Here is a 22,597-nt window from a genome sequence, read left to right on the forward strand (position 1 = left end):
CTTTTACTTGAAATAAAGTTTACAAACCCAACTAACCCAACCAATTTTGATTGGGTTGGTCAGGTTGATCGATAAACCCACTAAAGTACCCAACCCTAACTTTAGGAAAATGATTCAATGTAATAGCTAGCGTTGCAGATTTTAAGTGAAATTGGATGATACTTGTCGTCCACTAAATTTATTCAGCACACATTATTATAACCTTACAAAGTGCTAATCACACGACCATTTATCCTAATTTGATACATTGTGAAATCTCAGTGTAAGATTGATGACCTTTAATGAGTCGGATATGCCGGGTGATGGAACGGCACGCGCTTGAACTGCATGATGAACATAGGACTCACCATAATGATGACCTTTAATTACCTCAAACCATGATAACCATAATTCGGTCCAGTACGCTGCGTTTCGAAGGTGGCTTGTCAACGCCATGCCGTTTCCGGAACAACCCAAAAACGACGTCAAACACTCCTTTTTCCCTCCCTAGTTCATAAAACAGAAGCAGAGACTCAGAGAGCACGGCGAGTTGAGAGCTCAGACGGCGGGCGGACCGAGTCAGACCGAGTCAGAAATGTCGGAATCGTTCTCAACACTCTACGAGCTGCTCATCCAGTAAGTTCCACAGCTCTATCCTTCTCCTATTTTTTTTTTTTTTTCTCTAATTTCTAGTAATTTTTTAAGATTATCGGATTCAATCTCCAAATCTCTGAGCAAAGCGCCGGATACTCCGCCGGATGACGGCGGCGTCTCCTCGAAAGCCTTATTGGAAGCTCTCCTCCCTCGCAAGCAACCGCCACGAAGCCCTAACATCGACGGTGCTCAGCTTCACACCTCAATCAGGGACTTCGCTCTCGCCTGCGCCGTACTCTCCGCCTCTCAGTCCTCAGCCCACGACCTCCTCTCATGGATCCCCAAGGACCTCTCAGCCGCTGCGGATTCGGCCTTTCGCAAGCTTTCGGAAGCTTATTTAATGGCTTACAGCGAAAAGAACAGTAAGACGATTGCTGAATTGGGTTTGAATTGCGGTTCGGTTCCTGAGGAGAAGAAGTTGGTGATAGAATTGATACCTGAGATTCTTCCATTGTTGAAGAGCAGGATTAAGGAGAGCTCCATCGATAAATCGGAGGATTGCGATGAGTTCTCGGCGGCATCCGCCAGGGTTCCGGTTGGGTTTGCCATTGTGGCCGCTTATCAGTTTAGGTGGTTTGTTACACAGGTGTGAGCTCATATGTGCATATATATATATATATTTGTATTTGTTCTTTTTGAGATGTTGAATTAAAATTTGGTGGCTTGTTAGTTATTGTTAATGATATGATTGGTGTATTGTTGTTTTGTAGATTGATTATCCTCATTTGGGGAAGTTGTCTAATTTGGTTATTCCTTGTGCATTGACGGCTCTTGATCACTGGTCCGCCGAGATCAAAGTATGTTTTTTGGTATATAGTTGTTCAGCTTCCAGTTTTGTTGTGTTTAAACTGCGACGGGTCACTTTCTCTGTAGTGTAGCAAATGTATTGTGTTAAGGCAGACGGATGATGCTCATCCTCCATGCTTTGTTTCAGGGGCAGGGCATGATTAGCTTTATACGTATCGCGAAAAACGTGAATGCTGCCGAACTTGGTTGGTTTCAAGATGTGATCCTTGATGCATGCTGCCAGAATATTGCTTGTAGTGATGAAATATGGGAACTTGTGGTCGAGATGTCAGTGCTTATTGTGACTTGTACCCAGCAAAGTAATCCTCGTAGTCCATGGTATTCTTGTTTGTCTCTGTGCTTTATGTTCATTACGCTTTTTACTTTCTGTGGATGTTGTTTTAAAATTGAAGGAACGATATGGAGGTTTGTAGTTAAAACTTTTACCGATGGACAGCAAAATCTACATAATACACTGATTGCATATTTTATCACATTCTTAATACCCTTCCCGATATATTCCATAGGTTTGATAAGATGCTAAACGAGATGTTAAGTCACCTGGAGCGCCAATCTAGGAACAAGGAACGCCGTGTTGCATGGCTTCGTCATATAGAGCCACTTTTTAATGGTGTGGGTCTGGTGTTACTAGCTCATTTCAGGCGCATTTTCCCTCTTTTCTTTAAGTGGATGCATGCTGATGATGACGAGACTGTTTTACTGGTGAGATCATCTTCCCACTCGAGTGATATCCTCTTGTATGTATGTGTGTGTAGTGAGATATGGTTTCATGCTATCGTTGGTTAATAAATCAGATTTTAGCGCCTAAGCTAGGTAGCATGTTCAATACTTGATCTACACTTCGACAAGTTCTGGAGACATGGCGTCTCCAGATGATCGTTTCCTCATGGTGCGTAAGCTTTGAATTGTTATGTCAACATCAATAATTTCTACCATAGTTTTGAAATTATTTTGCTTTTGCTTTTTGCAGGTTCTCAAACAGATTGAAACAGTTATAAAGTTAACATGGGTTAGGAACACACAGTATGTGGAAAGGTAACTTGATTGAATTTGTATGCAACTTTGGTATTTTATTGACTTATATTTTCAGCATCTCAAATCTTTGCTTCAAGACCTACTCCACTTCTAGATTGCACCAATTTCTTCGTATTAAGTCATTGCTTTGCTTGGTTTCAGGTTGGTGGACGAACTTGCTGTTTTGTACAAAGAAGCAGCATTGAAAAGGTCTCGTGAAGGAATTAGAGATCTTGTTATTCGGATACTGATCCTGCTCCACCAGTAAGGATTATTCCTTCTCCTCATATTTATATGGCAATTGTATGAACCTCCTCCTTTATAATTGTTTGTTCATTCAAACCCCCTTCCTGTAATTGCCAGATGCAAAGGCATGCAGTTCGAAGCAGCCTGGGGAAAGCACAGAGATGATCCAAACTTAGCGACCATTGGTGCCAGTTTAGGTGAACGAAAAGCAACGGTAAATTTACCATCATGCAGCATATTTGCAATAATGTAGCCATGCCTTGTAGGCTACTTAATCCATATTTGGTAGTCAGTAACTTGAAAATATTAGCACATAATTTGCGTAGGACGGCCTTCAAGTATCAGCAGTTTCTTGTTCTGCTATTCTGTCAGCTGTTCATCTAAATTCCTGTCTAGAGGATTAAACCGAGAAAGTTCTCATGTTTATACTGCTTGGTGTTGTAATGCAGGTTGTCCAATTACCGTATGCGGAAAGAGTTTAGTTTCGCGAAGGAGTTTACGTGCAGATGTAAATATGACTCTTGATTATATGTAACATTTCTTCCCAGTATAATTTGGTAGTTATTTGATTTTGGCCTTGCTCATCATATGTGCCGCTTAGGATATGCCGATACAGTTTATTTTATTTCCCGGTCGAGTATGAATCATTCTCTTTTGAACTCAGATACCGGAATTTCCGCCATATTAATTGTCTTCCGGGCTCCGACCGATGATGCTACCATATACTCACGCTAAATGCAGTAAAGAAACAATGCTAAATCCACGCTATAGCTCATAACGAAATTGTGTAAGCTCAAGAGAACGTGAACGCATATTGATACCGGGCTTGGGCCGAGCTTTTGAAGCAAGCCCAGCGTTCATCTTCGCAAATCACGTGGCGTACGACACTGACTAACTGCTTTTTCTCAGCTAAACAACACCCGGTGCGCACTACGCACCCCCTCAAATCCCATTTCCCGCGCCAAAACTCCTCTGCTCGAACAGCCTTAACAAACTAACAACCACGCCTTCCTCTCTCTCTTGATTTCAAACCCCCAGAAAACTCCCTCCAAATTCCAGAAAGCTCCAAGAAACCATGGCGGCGGACTTCTTGGTCTCCCTCGCCGCCATCCTCTTCACCCTCTCTCTCCTTCCTGGGAGCACCTCGCTTCCCACCACCGTCGGAGCCACCTACTCCGCCAGCACTGTCGCCACTTACGGCACCCCTCCCGCGCCCGACCGGGTGGCCCGTGCCGTTTCCTCCCTCGGCCTCTCCGCGCTCCGACTCGACGCCTCCGACCCAGCCATGATCCGCGCCTTCCTCTACTCCAACACCTCCCTCCTCCTCACCATCCCCAACCAGCTCGTCCCGCCGCTCGCCTCCAACCGCTCCAACGCCCTCCGCTGGCTCTACATCCACGTCATCCCCTTCTACCCCCGCACCAACATTGGCACCATCTCCGTCGGCAACGACCTCATCGAGTCCTCCCCAGACTTCTTCACCTTCCTCCTTCCCGCCATCCGCAACCTCCGCCTCTCCCTCCAAGATCTCGGCATCCACAGGATTTCCGTCTCTACCACCTTCTCTTTCATAAACGTCATCACCACGGCGTTCCCTCCTTCCAACGCCCGGTTCCAAGAACCGGCCGTCGACACCGTCATCAGACCCCTCCTCAGGTTCCTCCGCGACACCAATTCGTCGTTCTTGATCAACCTCTACCCCTACAACCTCTACAAGATGCGCAGCGAGATCCCGATTGGGTTTCCCCTATTTCAGGAGCACCCATTCGGATTCCGAGACGACCTCACCACCGGCGTCCGGTACCGGAACCTCTTCGACATGATGGTCGACGCCGTCATCAGCGCCATGGCCGTCGCAGGATACGAGAACATTCCGGTGATCGTGACCGAGACTGGGTGGCCCAGCTATAGCACCGACCCCGCCGAAATCGATGCCAACCCGGTTTACGCCGAGATGTACATCAAGGGGCTTTTGTTTCATCTGAGGTCCGGAAAGGGAACGCCGCTGAGAAGAGAAGGGGTTGCGGAGACGTACATTTACGAGCTGCTCGATAAGCAAGTGAGGCAGGGGCGCAATTGGGGGATTCTTTACCCAAATTTGACCAGCAAGTATAAGGAGATTCAGTATTCTGGGTCCGATTGCCGAGGATTCTTTGATATCTTGATCATGGCGGTTGGGCAATTCTTGGTGTTTGCATTACTTGCCTGGTAACGTTGCATTTCCGACTCAGTTGCTTAATTTCATTACTGGGTAGCTCGATTTGTTGATTCTTGGAGGGTTCTTAGAGATCTTTGATCAGTAGAGTGGACTGTGAATTGGGTCCAATTAGTTGCTTTGATTAGTAGGTGATTAGCACAGTTTCGATTCATGGAGGTGGCAACCTGCAAGTTGGGGCTCATTTATCAATTGGGTTTATGAAGAAACTGCTGCTAATTACTTGGTTAGTAATTTTGATTCATGGAGATGGTGTTGGGGCTACAATTTGTTCAGTTTGGGGTTGCTGCTCTAAGGAATACTGTTTTGTGTACTCTGTGATTAGGGTATTTTGTGTAGGAAATAGTGTTTGTGACGAAAGACAATTGAACTACTAGTTCATCTTGTGCTAAACAGGTTTTAGTGGATTTTTTGCTGAGAAAATGCATGGTTGGAGCTTACTTGTTTTTTTACTAATATTCTTAATTTCACTTACTTGGATGTTTGGATGGTCTTAATTTAAGCTCAATGTTGAAAGTTGCCATCTTGCTTGGCTGCAATGTTTAATCGACGATTCGTACTGGGATGTTGCAAGTTTGTGCTTTAGTTTCTTGTGCAGTGATTTAATTCTGCAGATGGAATTAGTTTCTGCAGATTGAATTGGATTGGGAATTTGGGAGTCTTAAGTTCTGCAGATTGAATCCTGTAAAGTTCACAATTTTACTTCCCAATTAGGAAGTAGAAGTAGTGGAAGCATACCTTTTTACTGCCCCAATAAGGCAGTAGAAGTGGTAGGAAGCATTGTGAACTCCTAAATCAATTTTCTCATACCAGTAGGGTTAAGTTTTGAGGTAGTAAGACCCTAATTAGTTTAGTTGGGCAGAAAATGGAAGGTTAAATTTTAGTGGTATTGTGGTGGTTGTTGAATTGGTATAACTTTTAAGTAACATTGGATCTTGTGTCTTACATATTTGCTTGATTAGTAAGACCAATGTAGGCAATTAAAAAAGAAAAAGTGTTTGAAATTATCGTCACACAATCACGAAATGTAACAGTAAAATACAATTATGCAACAACTATAATACGATGAAACTATCATACTAAATTTGGTACACACAAAAAATGGTATTGGCATTTGTAGTGTATCATTGTAACTCCCTAGTAGGGGTCTCAAGGGTTGTGTTTGGGTTTATCCATTTACATGCAGGTCGTGTTTGTGTCAACACATTTGTGGATTGACAAATGATAAACACACACCATTTTCTCTTTATGCACGCTCTTATTTAATCATGATTGTTGTTTTTTGGTCGATTTATTCAATTCAATGGTTAAAAATAAAGAGAGACATGCAAGGTGAAAAATAATTTGAAAAAATCAGCACTCTTGTGAACTAACATGGAAAACAATATGAAAACACAATAGTACAATATCTCAATCTATTCCTAAAAATGAAACAAGTTATCATTTTAGTACTACGGTCTAGTGGTATTTCTCTTTATTTGTAGAAATATCTTAGGTTCAATTCTCACCAGCAACGAAGTTGAATCATATTATTATGGCAAGCTAAGACGTAAGCCACTCGCCGACCCCTTATTGTATAGTATCCATCATTTGTTCATAAATAAAAAAAGGGTAGCGTGTAGTTTCGTCATGACAGTCAATCCTTCTAACAGTCAACCCTTCTAAACGTTGAAAAGACTTACAAAAATATTTCAGTCTCTTCCTTTTTACCAGCGCAAAAAATCCGACCTATTTTCACCCCCAAAAATTATAAAGATGAGCAAATTCCCCAAAAATCCAAAAAGGAGATAGCTCATTTCGAAAAGAGGGGCCTGAAAAAGTATGGGCATAGTGGGCCGACTATGAGAATTGAAGTTATAACTTGGGCCTATTACAAAACCCAAAAGAGAAAATAAATTATTGTGCGCCGTCGATTTCACGTTTCAGAAACACTCAATAGAGTGAGAGGGAGAGAGAGTGGGAGAGCTTCTGCTTCGTCGTCTTCTTCTTATTCTCGAAGGTAAAGGCTAAGGGGTATGGTGTAAAACTGCAAGTAGGAATTCCGGCCCCTCTTTAAATCCCAGGTATGAATTTCTCTCCCTATTTCAATTTCGTTTCCATTTTTTAATATTTTGTTAGCATGCAAACCATTGCAGATTCACGGAGATCGTTTCAAATGCGAATTTTGACTGGGTGGGTGTGTAGCGTATAGATATATAGATATTGTTTTAAACTTATGCTTCCTGTCTAAACACTGTAATTGCATCAAATGGGTATTTATTTATTTGCAGGAATTTCAATTGCATTTCCAGTATTTCTTTTTTTTTTTTTTTTTTTTTTTTTTTTTTTTTTTTTGCTTTTATTTTGTGTATTTAGCTGCACAATATAAAGTTAGAAACTTTAATTATGAATTCAATGGCATACACTTTCCCTCCTAATCCTTAATACTCATTGAAGTTATCAACACAAAAATCAACTGTAAATTGTGTTGTTTTGAGATGATGGGTATCATGTTGATGCCTATGAAAAATGGCAGAGAAATTGGAATTGATAAAGGATGTATAGCTCATCACGATCAAAAGCCACCTGGACTCCGGGGCACCGGAAAATATTCTTTGATCTTTGTCTGGAAGAGGTGGACAAAGGGAATAAGCCCGGTACACACTTTACCAAGGAGGGTTGGAGGAATCTCATCGAAGGGTTCTACGAGCAGACGGGTTTAAGGTACACTAAGAAGCAAATGAAGAACCATTGGGATTTCACCAAGAAGCAATGGAAAGTTTGGGTTAAGCTCCTTGGTGAGAGCGATATGAAGTGGGATCCTACGACCAATCAATTCGGTGCTAGTGCAGAAGAATGGGCTTACCACATACAGGTAATGCTAGTTTACTCACAGCAGCTAATGTTGTGCATTCGAAGAGCGATGCTATGGAGGTTTTTCGTGAATTCAGTTTGTAACTGCGAGGGCTTTGTCTCAGGTGAACCCCGAAGCTGCACAGTTTCAGCATAAAGAAATCCCGTGCCCTGACGTATTGGAAATCCTTTTTGTTGGCACTACGGATTCTGGGGACATGGAACCTTGTGATTCTCAGAGGAGGCAAAGCAATAGCTCGGACAACTCCTTTCTGCACTCAGAAGAACAAGATTTGGTGACTGTGGAGCTGGGAGAGGAGCATCTTTCAAACGCTATGCCATTAAGGAGTTACGTGGCTCAGTCCGAACACCGTCTAACAACTGCAAGTGAGCAAAGCATATCTAGCTCATCCCATTCGAAGGCAAAGGCGGTTTGGTCGCCTGTGTCCCACGGTGTATTTATCGATCTATGTCTGGAAGAGACATTGAAAGGGAACAAACCCGGGACACATTTTACCAGGGACGCTTGGAGGACTATTGTCGAATCGTTTCACCAAAAAACTGGCCTTATGTACGATAGGTTACAGTTGAAGAATCACTGGGATGTCACCAAGGAACAATGGAGAATATGGTGTAAGCTAATTGGCACAACTAGCATGGGTTGGAATCCGAACACCAGACGATTTGGAGCAAGTGATGAAGATTGGGCCAATTACTTAGAGGTATGGTATGATGTACAACTGCCGGTAACTATTTCTATATAGCTGTAAACCAGGAAGATTATGAATGATTTCGGGTTGTTAAAGCATAATGGTATTTGTTTTATTACAGACCGACCCCGAAGCTGCTTCATTCCGCTTTAAGGAACCTCAATGCGCTGACAAACTGGAAGCCATATTTGACGGAACAACAGATACCGGAGAGACAGAGCCTCCTGCCAGGCGTAGGAAGTACAACGATAACTTGAGTACCTCCGTTTTGCATATAGAAGACGGAGGCATAGCGAACCAAGAGGAGAACAACGTTGAGCAACTTGATGCCGTAACAGTTGCTTTTGCACAAGGCAAGCCCACTTATAGCATTGGGGAGTGCATCAACTGTCTTGATGCCATGGAGGAAGTAGAACAAGGAAGTGATCTCTATTTGTTTGCATTAGATGTATTCCTGAAAAAGGAATACAGGGAAATCTTTCTTCTACTGAAAAGGCCTAGTGTCAGGATTGCTTGGTTGCGGCGGCTACAATCCGTCGGTCCGCCATTGTTTTAGGATGCTTCTCGTCTCTTGGAATTCTCTTGTTCTTTGATCTTATCATCGTTATCTTTGTTTTTGTCTGTCACTCGATTAAGTGCACATATTTAGGCAAACTTAAGCGACAGATGAAGAATGATTACCAATAATTATACTACTAATGATACCGAAATTTCTTTACAGCAGAAAACTCAAAGCAGAACTGATGCTATTTATATGGCTGCACTGATTTCGGATAAAAAAATCTGCTGAAAAAACTGTACGGAAAACTCAAAATCAATGGTGCAAACATGGAAAAAAAAATCTGTTTCGGTGTATAAGGGAGAGCGCACCCGGTCTAGCCAGTGTGGTAACGCCTGCGTCTACACGTATGTCCGCAATTCGATGTTGAAAAATTGTGATAAATTGGGTTTGGAAGCTTGAAAATCCGCTCTTCTGAAAACGGACCTCTTAGAGCATCCATATGACTGCTAATGGAGGCTATTATGCGGAAGCCTTCCCTCTGCATTGCATCCCTTCGTTTTGAGAAGTAGTCACGGCTCTCCATATGCAATTCATCTTCCGATCTGCCGAAAACAGATCGAATGGGAACTCGGAAACATCCAACTAATTTTACCTAAAAGACTTTAGAAAGAAAGCGGGATATGCATTGTAACAAATACCTCATTATCAATGTAGACCAAGCTCTAAACCCTGCAGATATAAGATCCTCTATGAAGGAATTCCGATCCGCCTCCGGCTTTCTTGATAGCAGAATCAAAGGCCAACCGCTAGCATGAAGTTCCATGTATAATCTCAGAATAAACCTGTGCTTCAGATGCTTTGCCTCTTCCACACAATCACTACAACCATACTGATCATATCTGTGCATAAGGAAACGGGATAACATGAAAGACGGAACTATGCAAGAACTATTGCTTAAAGGACTAAAAGGAGATTAAATTACTGGGGCAGTGGCAAGTTAATGTGCCGAGGATTTGAAGAACGAATGTCATCTATGTTGATCAAGACCACGTCCAGACCATCGTGTGCTGGGGTAATGCCGCTGAAATAATTCTGAATCATTGACATGGTAGAATTTAAATCTCTTACATATTGACCTTCTTTGATGTACTGAAGGGCAACAACCCTGCACATTGAAGGGAAGTGATCTGCTTCACCGTTGAGTTCCATATGCAGAGACAAGATCTGGCAGTGATTGTAATCGAAACTAGGGTTATGAGTCTCAACGATTCCATGACTCCTATTTTCGCAAGACTGCAGCATTACAGTCAGTGCAATCAGCAAGGCGATTAATAAGAGCCCAACAGTTATAAGTGCGCCAATGAAGATTGTCGTAGCAAAAGACGACATGTAGAATCCTGTCTCCATGGCATAACTGCTTGCCCTTTCTGTGATCATGGAATGGAAGAATATCAATAGTTAATTAATTAAGGTCAACATGCTTCTGATTACACGAACCAAGGTGTCGGGGCTCGTTTGGTGCCTAGGGTTGAATTGAATAACTCATATGTCATACGTTTCTTCCTCCAACATACACTAAATCTAGTGATCTTAGACACCAAACGAGGCCCAAAGGTATAACATTTCACTGGTGGATCACAACACCGTCAAGATCTTGGATTCTTAATAAATCTTTTAAGTCATGCTTCTAACAAAAGCACTTCTAGAAAAAATGCTTACGAGCAGAAATGCTTCCTACTATCTGCATAATGTCATCACGTACCTGAACCTTCATTGGAAAGACTCTGCGCGGAGTACTCCCGCTCCATATGACGGCCATAGGCAGACATTTAAAATCCAAGGCCAATGACCAGCTCAATTAATCTGCAAAACAGATCCAGGTCCCTTCCTGTTCCTAGAAGGGTCACCTGCAATTTACAAAAGTTACATCAAACATCATGTCTATTGTTCAGTTGAATCTCATATATTCTGAATCTAAAACTTCAAATTTCAGATGCACCCTTTAAAGCCTGCAGCTTTGTCCATTTTTCAGTTGAATCTCATCATATTCTAAAATCCACCAATCAATTAAGAACCATATCCAGTTTAAACCAAACCCAATTAAATGAACACCAATTTCATGAAAACTACAATAAAGAATATACATAAAAATTCATGAATTGGGTTAAATCCATGTGATTGCGTAATGGCTATTCAGATCATCAGAAAGTAAATCAGATGATATTTAATTTAATAACTGAAGCTACAGGGGAGAGTACCTGAGAGTGAGAGATACATTGGGTTGGAGATATGGAAATCTGGAAAGATGGATTGGAGAGTTTGTGCGAAACAAGGCAGTGGCGGTGGGATTATGGAGCTCTCTGGTTCTCTCGTGTACTCGTAGGGGAGAGAGACTTACAGAAGTTTCCTTTCGACAGAGTAGCAATCATCATGATTCATGATCGTGATTTTACAGGTCCCATGACCACGTGGCCAGTTATGCAGACGCATATTATTGTCTCTCACTCCCAGACTCTTCTTTTTCAACTGTCGTATCACACATGAATTACATAAAATTAATGCATAAAAATTAACAAAAATCTGTAAAAATTAGAAATTATGTCAAACAAAAAACACTTTACCACGTGCACTTTTGTGCTGTAAGGTTAAATATAATTACCTATCTAAATTTTCCGTTTACAAGTTGCAAGTAAAGAAAAATAATATTATATCTTATTTCTAGTGGTAAGAAGAAAGCAAATTTAATTAGTGTTGCCACACGCACGACTATGTAGTGCATACTGATATTTTCCATTCACTTGTTAATTACAAATTTCATGTTTGACTCTTAGAAATGACGAGTTACCTAATTATAGTTGATCGGATCTTATCTTCTTATTATTTGTTGTCTAAAAAAAATGATGATGTCGATAAACAAAACAATTTATCATCAATTTTATTTGGAAACATGTAAGAAAATGTTGTGAAAATCTTATTATTTATACCACATTATACCTCCACTCAAATTTTAAAGTTTAAATTTGAGTTTTGAGTCTAAAACCTTGAATTGAATAATGAAAAAGTTAAATTTTATGTTATCTATGTATGACTTTTGCTTGGCAAGGATGGTTGAGATATATTATGGGAAACTGAAATCATAATCTCTTGTGGTTGTGGGCCAATTAAGTAGAATTTGCTACCAACTCTTTAAGTAATTAATTTTAATCAATGGTTTTGGTTCCATAATCATCATTAAAAAGATGCATTTGCTCATTATGTGTGTGAACACGAAAGTTTCCTTGAAACAAGAAACCAGAATAAACGTGTACAAAATAATATTTTTGTGTTTATGATTTTGGGGTTACGATCTCTCTCAAATTTGGTCCTCTGATTCTATCTTCGTAGGGTGTAGGTTTGTGGATGAGTTGTTGATCCAAAGGGCCGTCGAGGCTTGATCTAAGGATGAACAGTAGATGAACGGATCTTCAAGGGGCGTTGGGCTTGATCTTGAAGAATGGGTGTATAGATTTCTTCAAGGGCTTTTGGGCTTGATCTTGAAGGTTGATGGATGAGCAGATCTTCAAGGGCTTTTGGGCTTAGTCTTGAAGAACGATTGGATGTGTGGATTTGTTTGTGCTGTTGATCCAAGGAGCCGTTGGGGCTTGATCTTAGGATGAACGATGAACACTTTCTTCAAGGGCCGTCGAGGCTTGATCTTGAATAATGGTTGTGTGGATTTCTTCAAGGGCTTTTGGGCTTGATCTTGAAGGTTGATGGATGAGCGGATCTTCAAGGGCTTTTGGGCTTGATCTTGAAGGTTGATTGGATGTGTGGATTTATTGAGGTTGTTGATCCAAAGGGCCGTTGGGGCTTGAGCTTAGGATGAACGGATGAACACTTTCTTCAAGGGCCGTCGGGGCTTGATCTTGAAAGAGGATTTAACGAAGAACGAAGAGTGCTTTCTTGATCCTTCGGGATTTGCTTGAAAGCTTTAGAGTTTCAAAGCTTCAAGGATTTGGGGAGTTCTCTTCCAATTTGGGAGTAGAGAAATGTATTTGTGAATTCCTTGATGCTTGATACCTTGATGGAGAAGCCTATTTATAGGCTTTGAGAATGAATCACCACCACAAAATATTTTTTTCCTTTCCAAGCACCATTGCCTAATTTTCCCACTTAATGCAATATTGAAATTGAAGTGGTGTAACTTATGGCCTAATTTCCCACTTAATACCATTTTAAACTTGAAGTGGTCTAACTTATGGCCTAATTTCCCACTTAACACCATTTTAAACTTGAAATGTGTATGTTTTGTCATTACCCAAATGAGAAAAACTTGCTTTGATCCGTAATGGATTGAAGTGTGCTTGCCTTGTCATTGCCCAACATGAGAAGAAAAACTTGTTTTGTCCTTCAAGGGTATTTCTTCCTATTTTGTTGAGTCACATGCCATGTGTACAATTTGTACAACACGTGGCGTATGCCATGTATGCCTTGACACGTCAAAACTTTAATGCATTGGTGAACATTTGTTTTTTACTGAAATTTCGATGTCTACAATGTGACTTAGCCAAACTTCCCTTTCTTCTTGTATAAAAATATATCTATGTACTAAAAAAAAATGGAGTTGAAAAGAAAAGTTTTTTTCATGTCTAACCCCCTTAAAATAAAAAATTCTTCTCCTCTCTACCTTCAATTCAAAAAGTTAACCTTCTAATCAATCATCCATGCCAAACGATGTCTAAAGGTCCAACGAACACTACGAAACGAAATGGGAATAATACGTAAGCAGAACAAACGCAGTTGGGCACGCACAAACTTACAAACAGTGGGTTACCATATCTCTTGGGAGGAGCAGTGCAGATAGCAGAGCCACAAATTTGAGATTGAAAGCCAATCCCCATGCCTAGTTAGCTTCATGAAACGCAACACTTTGTCAGCATATCTAATCATCACCCTCCACGTGGCGAAACGCCATTTCTCCCCCTATCTAGTAACCCCTCAACAAGTCAGTACTGAAAATTGTTCATCGGAATATCAATCTCTGGAGTAGTATTTTCTAAAAGCATGGAGGCCACCATGGCTTGCTGCTCATCCACCAGGGCGTTCCTGCCGGCTGCCGGCGTTGTGAGTCACCAGCATTCCACTTCACTTGTGGCTCCATCTTTTAGCTCCAAGGTTATTAGCATTTCATTTCAATTTTATGCATGTGTCACACGCGCAACCATTATATTAATACGCTTGCAATTTGATACACACGTATAACATATAGTGAATATCATCGCATGGTGTAATTGGAGCTTCATAGTTCATAATTGTGACTGCAGAGCCTAAAATCAAGCTCCCTCTTCGGAGAATCACTACGACGAGTGCCACGATCATCGCTCAAGGTTTCCAAGACAAAACATTACACCCATGTGACAAAATGTGCAATCGGTGATAGCCTGGTGAGTTACTGTAAAAACCACTTTTATTCAACATAACTATTAGTTCGAAACTGAAAAAATTGTCTAAGAAACATAGGAAATGTAAAATTTTGTATCGTGACGGTGAAAGTTAAATCAATTGGGACTAGGAGGAGTTTCTTGCAAAGGCAACCCCGGATAAGGGTCTGATCCGGTTGCTGATAAGCATGGGAGAAGCACTGAGGACTATTTCCTTCAAGGTCAGAACAGCTGCTTGTGGAGGAACGGCCTGCATTAATTCTTTCGGGGATGAGCAGCTTGCCGTGGATATGCTTGCTGACAAGCTTTTGTTTGAGGTAATTTATCAGTGAAACGATAAGTATTGTATGTCCGGATGAAATTTGAAAGTCATTCTTTCAAATGCATCAGAATACAGGACATATATTTTCAGGAGATCAGCAGTAAAATTAATGCCTGTTACATTTGGTGCCTTAGGCCTTAAGTTACTCGCATGTCTGCAAATACGCTTGCTCTGAAGAGGTTCCGGAACTCCAAGACATGGGAGGTCCAATTGAAGGTCAGCGAGTCCTTATTATGAATTGCTTTCTGATCTTAAATTTTTTTATTTTTTTTTATTTTTTATTTTTAAGTGGAGGATGAGATGATCGAAAGGATGAGCCTAGTTATCCAATTTTGCAATATGAACAGGTGGATTTAGTGTTGCTTTTGATCCGCTCGATGGCTCCAGCATTGTCGACACCAACTTCACTGTAGGCACCATCTTTGGTGTGTGGCCAGGAGATAAGTTAACTGGGGTAACAGGAAGAGACCAAGTTGCTGCAGCCATGGGAATTTACGGTCCTAGAACTACATATGTTCTTGCTATCAAGGGCTTCCCTGGAACCCACGAATTTCTTCTTCTCGATGAAGGTAACATTACCCAAAAAAAAAAATTGTTCTTCCTGTTACCATAAAAATATTTGCCGTCACAGTAATTTAAACCTCTCATGTTCCAAAAATAAATTGTTCACCAAAAGTATGAGGTACTCAATCCTGCTGGCCTTAAAATCGTTATCTCACGCGAATGCTTGGTCAGGAAAGTGGCAGCATGTCAAAGAGACAACAGAGATTGGTGAAGGAAAGATGTTTTCGCCTGGAAATTTGAGAGCCACGTTTGACAATCCAGACTATGACAAGGTTTAAAGAGCAATATTATTTCATTACTGCATTAGTAATCAATAAATTCATCACTAAGCAGATTCATTAATTTTCTTGTCCACTCTTTCTGCTCGTTAACAACAGTTGATCAACTACTATGTAAAAGAGAAGTACACATTGAGATACACCGGAGGAATGGTTCCGGATGTCAACCAGGTCTTCTCAACTTCTCCTTAACCGAACACACTATAAACTGCTAATTTATGTCTAGCGATCTTAACAAGTTTAAAACTTTATGATTTATTTATGTGCAGATAATTGTGAAAGAGAAAGGGGTTTTCACAAACGTTATATCTCCAACCACGAAAGCCAAGCTGAGGCTGTTATTTGAGGTAGCTCCATTAGGGTTGTTGATTGAGAATGCTGGAGGCTTTAGTAGTGATGGTCATCAGTCTGTGCTAGACAAGGTGGTCGTTAACCTCGACGATAGAACTCAGGTTGCTTATGGATCGAAAAATGAGATTATCCGGTTCGAAGAAACTCTATACGGATCATCCAGGCTCAAGGGGGTGCCTGTTGGAGCTGCAGCTTAAGCCATGCATTCCTTCCGTATAATGGTGCACAAATTTTCCCAAGGTGGTGGAAATGGATCCATCAAGTTGATTTTAATATATCGTTAATTAATCTTACACATGGTTTAAATTATACTCAGATTCAAAAAGGTTTGCTTGTTGTAGTTTGTATTAGGTATATGTGTAGCTGTGCACCTTAATCTTATTCACCTTTCTATAGCAACTTGGTGCGTGTTTACAAAGCATTGAAAGGCTTTCAAAATACCTAAAGTAGCAATGTTTTCCATGTGATTAGTATGATGATTAGGTTGTTGGTCAAATTTGCTGGCCTTGACCCATGCTTTAGTTTGAACAGAAGAGTCATTCATACCGTATTATCGAGAGTACTCATTTGCGATGTAAAGCCTTTAATAAGAGTGATTAATTAATTTGGATGCTTACATTTTATTATGGTATTAAAGACGGTATGTTTTTCTATTTATTCAATGATGATATGGCATTTTTATGGACAAGAAATTGAACACTTGGAAAAACAATGATAAAAAATAAATTCTAATAATTATAGTAAATCCAAATTTTTGTAATAAATTCTAATAAGCTCCAACCCAATTTGTCTTCCAAAGGTACATGCCAAAATCATATATTGTTTCATAGGATATTGATATTCCTTCATGAATAGCTCTGCTTTCATTTGAAAGAATGTTCCTACAATCAAATTATCTGTAGCAAAACACAGAAAAGCATCGTATGATTACTACATTCCCTTTTCAATTTACTCCGGAAATGAAACAACGCAATTTTTATGTCTCAAATCATAATATAGCTAAAAAAATTTCTTTTTGGTCACGCTTAATTTTTTTTTGACATACTATAATTAACTTATGAAGATTTGAATTTGAGTTTGTTAAAAAGTTATTGGTGAATTTTGGTATAGATATCGAAATTTCGGTAAAATAAAAGTTCGTTTACACATAGAACTCAAAGTTCCGATTTTACCTTCAGGCATCTGAGGTCAGAGCTGCGAAATGGCGCGGATCAGTAGGGGGCATTGTTGAAGCTCCTGTAGACAAAGTCTGAAGCATGGTTTTTCAAACCCAAAGACTAGGCGAATAGACGCTGATGGTTGAGCGCTGCACTGATCTAGCCAGGGAGGATGGCGGATATGTTCGGTTAATCTCGGGCTTCATGTTCCCTAAAGAAGATGGAAAAGGTCACGGATCATGGACTCATTACAACATAGTTATGCGTACAAACTGGAAGAAAGCAATGTAGGGTTGGATGGATCTGTAAATTAAGTGAAGCTTGGAGATTATGGGGACGAGTTCCTAGTTGGCTGGTCATTTGAGGTCAACCCTTAGAACGTGCATTTGAGGACAGCATTGTAGATTATCTAGGGTTTCTGTGTAAGTCTTGCATTAACAGATTGAGGCTGCTTTAGAAGCAGCATCCAAGAGGGTTTGAGTAGAATGTTAGTGTACATGTTTTCGTTTAAATAAAGAAAATAAAAAATAAAAAATAACTCTCTGTTCTTTTTCTTTTCCTTTGGGTAGACCTATACTATGTTGAATTGAAATTGTTAAGGTTTCAAGGATTTTAGAGAGGCGGTCTAGTAGCTAACTACTAGTTGATTGAATATTGATATTGTTCTTGACTTATCTATTTAGTTTAACAAGTGTGAAGTTTTATAAAGCATGTAGTCCAATATTTTAATGTATAGGGTTTTGGATTTCTATCCATGTGTTGCGGGTTCGAAATTCTCTTATTTATTAAATTATTATAATAGTTTCGAACTTTTTTTCTGTTTAACAGTAGTGTGAAGTTTTACACACAAAGCATCAATATCAGTAGCAGAACCCCTCTTCATATAATCTTTATTTTATTTTGAAAAGTTTTCCACATGGAACTTCACATTTTTCAACAAAAATAATGGGGAAAATGAGGGATTTGAGAACCCAACCCGAAAAAGATGTAATATTTAAATTGATGGGGAAGTTGAGATGTTAGTACAAATCCCATCCTCCGCTTTTAATCTTGACGTTTCTGGACAGGACAACATGCCATCTCAGTCCATGAAAACCATTCCTCAACTATTTTTCACTTTTTTATTTCCCATTTTTGGTCTACCATCCATATGTCTCGGAGTATACTATTCTGGATAAGTAAAAGCCTTCAAGCTCGGCTGGCTTTTTTTTTTCAAGGAATTCAACTAAAAAATAAAGAAAAATGGTGGAACGTTCCCTCATGGAAGTATGCATTTCATTAGTTTTCTTCTTGTCCTCCGGCGGTGTCTGTCCATCACCAAAAAATGGTTTCTTCCAATTCAAGTTTAACAAATCCAACTCTGGCTGGCTAAGTCCCAACTGTGAAAAAGTTTAAGATTAGAACAGGTTATCGAGTCGATCGTGACGATCGTACCAAAAGAACAGTAATAACAACTAGAAAATATGAATGGGAATAATATTTGGCAACACAACGAGATGCATTTTTAAAACTAAAAGTTGTTTAAAAATCATTTCAGTTCTTCACGTTTCATAAAAATGAAAACCAAAAACTAATATCAAGCCAAATTTTAGGTCTTAATTTAATGCCGGCTTCCGAGAGAGTTGTCACGTTTGGAATCCTCTGCGGCAGCTCTGTCTCCTTGCTGTGCTGTGCTGTTGGTCTTCATCCTCTCTTTTTGGTTGAGAGTATGAATCTTCAAACGGGACAACAATCACGGTTCTTATGAGATTGAGTATGTGCAGAATTTGGGAGGGAGATTCAGACTGGGATTGAAAATACCACCATCCGAGACGGCGTGGCCGAGGATGTTGACAATTTCGGTGAGGGAAGGTTTAGACGAACTTCACCATTCTCCAAAGATTTCCCCAGCTTTCCTAATGTCTCCATTATAATAGTCTGCATACAGAAGGTCATCCGGTCATTGATTCTCGACTGTTAGATGAACGTTGATGAAATCTGACGGTCCATAGACTGGTATGGTCTGGTGCCGGGTTGCACACAAGAGAATTTTTCAAAATTTTGAAGTTGAAAACAAAATTGTTATCTAACGGTAATTATGCTACATTATACCTACTGAAAATTGTTACAATTTACCTTGGCTAGTAACTGGAAAATATTACTGATAGACGCGTGCCGACATATCAGGGAAACTCAACGTGAAAATCTGTCAAAAATCTGTGAGAGAGAGAGAGAGTTGTGCAGGTCAGCAGTAGTTGTCAAAGAAAGAGGCAGGAAGTGCAGAAGATAGCTTCAACATGGACAGATTACTACTACAATTGTGTAACATGCAAGAAAAAACCATATACATTTGCTCACATTTCTCATTCACCTACCACGAGACCTAAAATAACTTATCACTTTTTCAGATTATTTGCTTCTTTATATAAGATTAAGGTGGTCCATGTAACTACACTACATAATCCATATAACAACAGAAATTCACACACATCTAAGAGCTCCTTACCAAACATGGAGTTCTTGGGGCTTCGATTTCGAACAATGTTGTTCTTGGTTGCCTTCTTGTATCCCGCATTCGTCGAGTCCTTGATTCGACACTATAAATTCAGTGTAAGTACATTCAGGACATATGACTTCATCTTGTTTTAAATTAAGCTCGCATGTATTGATGTTAGAGTACTAGTTAGTGTGGCATTAATGGCTGAAATAAATAAATATATATATACATATATATGTATATATATGCAGGTGGTCTACAAGAACACAACAAATCTTTGTTCCTCGAAGCCCATCGTCACCGTGAACGGGAAGTTCCCCGGACCAACCCTCTACGCAAGGGAAGATGATACTGTAATTGTAAGGGTCACCAACCATGTGAAATACAATGTCACAATCCACTGGTGAGAACTATTCCATTCCCACAAATATACGATAAACTTATGCGAGACTACTCTTGGCACGTGACAGTTATGAATAAAAAAAAGTTAAACTAAAAGATGATATGTGTCCAAATTTGATGTTTGGTTTTGTATTTTTCTAAATATGTGTCATCTTTTAACTAAAGTACATTGTAGAAGTCGATGAAATTCCTAATAAAATGATGATATAATTTCGGTAATGGCAGGCATGGGGTGAAGCAACGTGGAACAGGTTGGTCAGACGGGCCAGCATACATCACACAATGCCCCATACAGCCTGGCCAAAACTACATCTACAATTTCACACTTACAGGCCAAAGAGGCACCCTTCTTTGGCATGCACACGACTCTTGGCTAAGGGCCACTCTACATGGTGCTATCGTCATCTTACCTAAGAGAAGCACTCCTTACCCTTTTCCCACTCCTGATGAGGAAAAAATTATCATCATGGGTAAGTTGAGACGGTTTCAGTCGCAATATGTTGTACTATTGTTTAATATGTTTAGTCCCAATGTTTACTAGCTCACAAAATAGCGGCTAGAAAATTAATCTAATATAATTGAAATAGTCCAGTCGAAGATGAGCCACCAAACGAGCCCTAGTGATTGCAGCTTTGTTACTTGGTAATTTGACTTTAGCCTTTTACTTGCAGCTGAATGGTGGAAATCAGACGTTGAAGATGTGATCAATCAAGCTACACAGTCTGGCCTTCCACCAAATGTCTCAGATGCACACACCATCAATGGCCGCGTAGGACCACTTCCTGGTTGCTCTTCTCAGGGTACTGAAATGGGGTATACTTAGTACCACACATGTGATTTGCCAAAACTAACCTTACTTCCAGTACAAGCAAAGTGATCCAAGGGATGCAACATAACAATTTTGTGTTTTGCATATGTGCTAGGGGGCTACACTTTACATGTTGAAAATGGCAAGACCTACATGCTACGCATTGTGAACGCTGCGATAAACGATGAATTGTTCTTCAAGGTAGCAGGGCACAGCCTAACCGTTGTAGAAGTCGACGCCTCCTACACCAAGCCGTTCCAAACTGACACAATATACACCGGTCCAGGTCAAACCACAAACGTAATTCTAACAGCAAACCAGGGGATTGGCAAGTACTTCATAACAGCGTCTCCTTTCATGGACGCGCCAATTGGGTTCGACAATGCAACTGTGATCGCTACTTTGCGCTACAAAGGCACCCCGGCAAATCCCACAGCTATCTTAACCAGCATTCCTCCTCGCAATGCAACCCCGTTAACAGACACTTTTGTTGACTCCCTTCGAAGCCTCAATTCGAAACAATACCCAGCCGATGTCCCATTAACTATAGACCATTCGCTTTTTTTCACCATTTCAGTTGGTGCAAATCCATGTGCTGCATGTGTCAGTGGAAGCAAACTAGTATCTGCCATCAACAATGTTAGCTTCGTGATGCCAAGTATCTCTCTCCTTCAAGCATATTACTACAATGTAAAGGGAGTCTACACACTTGATTTTCCGGCAAACCCTCCAATTCCTTTTAATTACACCGGCACATCTCCGGCGAACCTTCAGACCACAAACGGGACAAGACTATACCGGCTGGAGTATAATTCGACGGTTCAGATTGTGTTGCAGGGCACTGCTATCATAGCACCAGAGAGCCATCCAACCCATCTTCATGGATTCAATTTCTTTGTGGTTGGGAAAGGATTAGGTAATTTTGATCCAAAGAAGGACCCAGAAAAATTTAATCTTGTTGACCCAGTTGAGAGGAACACAGTATCAGTACCTACTGCTGGATGGACCGCAATCAGATTCAGAGCAAATAATCCAGGTAATAAAATCTACCACAATATTCCGTTTTGTGTACTTTTATATTCTGTTAATGACATGTTTGCTTACTTGAAATGGGCTCCGGACTTGTTCCGATTCGTTACTTCCCTTTTGTTCCGACGCTACCATTTGTTGCCTATTACCTGAGAACCGAGAATTAGATTGATAAGAGTAGTTATTCTCATTGCCGTTCCTAAATCTTCCATTTTCCTGACTTCCTCGATTCATGATTTCTCGCATTTTAAGTACGTAACATGCCCTACAGTGGCAAGTTCACTCATCTTAGTGCCAACATGCTAACATATTTTTTTACAGATGAAATGTAATTAATTAGAAATATGTTATTCTTTTTCGTGAATGGTAGGCATTTGGTTCCTGCATTGTCACTTGGAAGTTCACACATCATGGGGGCTGAAGATGGCATTCTTAGTGGAAAACGGAGAAGGACAAAACGAGTCTCTGCCACCACCTCCGACTGATCTTCCAACCTGCTAGAATTTCCAATCCGAACGCCTTTTGAATCGAGGCTGGAGGCTCGAGACATCGAAAGAGTGAGTGTTCCAGGTAGAATATGAACTGAATTGAGAAGCACACAATTGAAAAGATGGTTTGGTACAGGGAATGAAACAGAAGCAGCTGCTTAAAAGAGTGAATAAGTTTTGTCAATTTTTGAATTTCTTGTACTTTGTCAAATTTTTGTGTTGAATTTAGTTTCACAAATATATATAATAAATGTTTGGTCTGTAAGAATTTCTATATTGTCTTCTTGATGATTAATTTTTTTTTATTTACTCCTTTAAATTTGTAAATATAATTCTGCAAAAA

At 40.2% G+C, this 22,597-nt stretch overlaps 6 protein-coding genes across 9 annotated transcripts; 5 read left to right on the plus strand and 1 right to left on the minus strand.

Moving 5' to 3' along the window:
* The first annotated feature begins 450 nt into the window (after window positions 1-450).
* On the plus strand, window positions 451-3,284 carry LOC137735097 (uncharacterized protein At2g39910). Of its 2 annotated transcripts, XM_068474474.1 has the most exons (9): window positions 475-615; window positions 685-1,219; window positions 1,344-1,430; window positions 1,568-1,758; window positions 1,947-2,142; window positions 2,411-2,475; window positions 2,617-2,718; window positions 2,818-2,914; window positions 3,150-3,284. In XM_068474474.1, exons 1-9 carry the CDS (start codon window positions 575-577, stop codon window positions 3,180-3,182), a joined length of 1,347 nt encoding a protein of 448 aa, XP_068330575.1. In that variant the 5' UTR covers window positions 475-574; the 3' UTR covers window positions 3,183-3,284. The 2 variants fall into 2 exon arrangements, 1 of the variants encoding a protein (XP_068330575.1); XR_011068612.1 differs by lacking the exons at window positions 2,818-2,914; window positions 3,150-3,284 and adding an exon at window positions 2,235-2,329 and having other exon boundaries at window positions 451-615; window positions 2,617-2,676.
* Window positions 3,285-3,775: 491 nt separating this feature from the next.
* LOC137733394 (glucan endo-1,3-beta-glucosidase GI-like) lies at window positions 3,776-4,912 on the plus strand. Its single transcript, XM_068472547.1, has one exon. It carries the CDS (start codon window positions 3,776-3,778, stop codon window positions 4,910-4,912), a length of 1,137 nt encoding a protein of 378 aa, XP_068328648.1.
* Window positions 4,913-6,840: 1,928 nt separating this feature from the next.
* On the plus strand, window positions 6,841-9,013 carry LOC137734651 (L10-interacting MYB domain-containing protein-like). Its single transcript, XM_068473904.1, has 4 exons — window positions 6,841-6,978; window positions 7,431-7,769; window positions 7,873-8,469; window positions 8,579-9,013. The coding sequence occupies exons 2-4, from the start codon at window positions 7,452-7,454 to the stop codon at window positions 9,011-9,013; spliced, it is 1,350 nt and encodes a 449-aa protein (XP_068330005.1). The 5' UTR covers window positions 6,841-6,978; window positions 7,431-7,451.
* On the minus strand, window positions 8,938-11,388 carry LOC137734652 (uncharacterized protein At2g39920-like). 3 transcript variants are annotated; one of them, XM_068473907.1, is made up of 6 exons: window positions 11,218-11,388; window positions 10,722-10,866; window positions 9,942-10,386; window positions 9,658-9,858; window positions 9,328-9,561; window positions 8,938-9,077 (listed from the first exon to the last, which is right to left on the minus strand). In XM_068473907.1, the coding sequence occupies exons 2-5, from the start codon at window positions 10,786-10,788 to the stop codon at window positions 9,333-9,335; spliced, it is 942 nt and encodes a 313-aa protein (XP_068330008.1). In that variant the 5' UTR covers window positions 10,789-10,866; window positions 11,218-11,388; the 3' UTR covers window positions 8,938-9,077; window positions 9,328-9,332. The 3 variants fall into 3 exon arrangements, with proteins under 3 accessions (XP_068330008.1, XP_068330009.1, XP_068330006.1); XM_068473908.1 differs by lacking the exon at window positions 8,938-9,077 and having other exon boundaries at window positions 9,132-9,561; window positions 9,942-10,252; XM_068473905.1 differs by lacking the exon at window positions 8,938-9,077 and having other exon boundaries at window positions 9,132-9,561.
* Window positions 11,389-13,904: 2,516 nt separating this feature from the next.
* Window positions 13,905-16,308, plus strand: LOC137733786 (sedoheptulose-1,7-bisphosphatase, chloroplastic-like). The gene is made up of 8 exons (XM_068472969.1): window positions 13,905-14,113; window positions 14,263-14,382; window positions 14,511-14,696; window positions 14,836-14,917; window positions 15,049-15,270; window positions 15,437-15,537; window positions 15,643-15,714; window positions 15,813-16,308. Exons 1-8 carry the CDS (start codon window positions 14,003-14,005, stop codon window positions 16,089-16,091), a joined length of 1,173 nt encoding a protein of 390 aa, XP_068329070.1. The 5' UTR covers window positions 13,905-14,002; the 3' UTR covers window positions 16,092-16,308.
* A 3,233-nt stretch (window positions 16,309-19,541) lies between these two features.
* Window positions 19,542-22,267, plus strand: LOC137735539 (laccase-4-like). Its single transcript, XM_068474966.1, has 6 exons — window positions 19,542-19,640; window positions 19,779-19,930; window positions 20,155-20,399; window positions 20,601-20,729; window positions 20,853-21,773; window positions 22,137-22,267. The coding sequence occupies exons 1-6, from the start codon at window positions 19,542-19,544 to the stop codon at window positions 22,265-22,267; spliced, it is 1,677 nt and encodes a 558-aa protein (XP_068331067.1).
* The last annotated feature ends 330 nt before the right edge of the window (window positions 22,268-22,597 follow it).

This window comes from Pyrus communis, chromosome 5, assembly GCF_963583255.1.
Source record: "Pyrus communis chromosome 5, drPyrComm1.1, whole genome shotgun sequence".
Lineage (NCBI taxonomy): Eukaryota > Viridiplantae > Streptophyta > Magnoliopsida > Rosales > Rosaceae > Pyrus > Pyrus communis.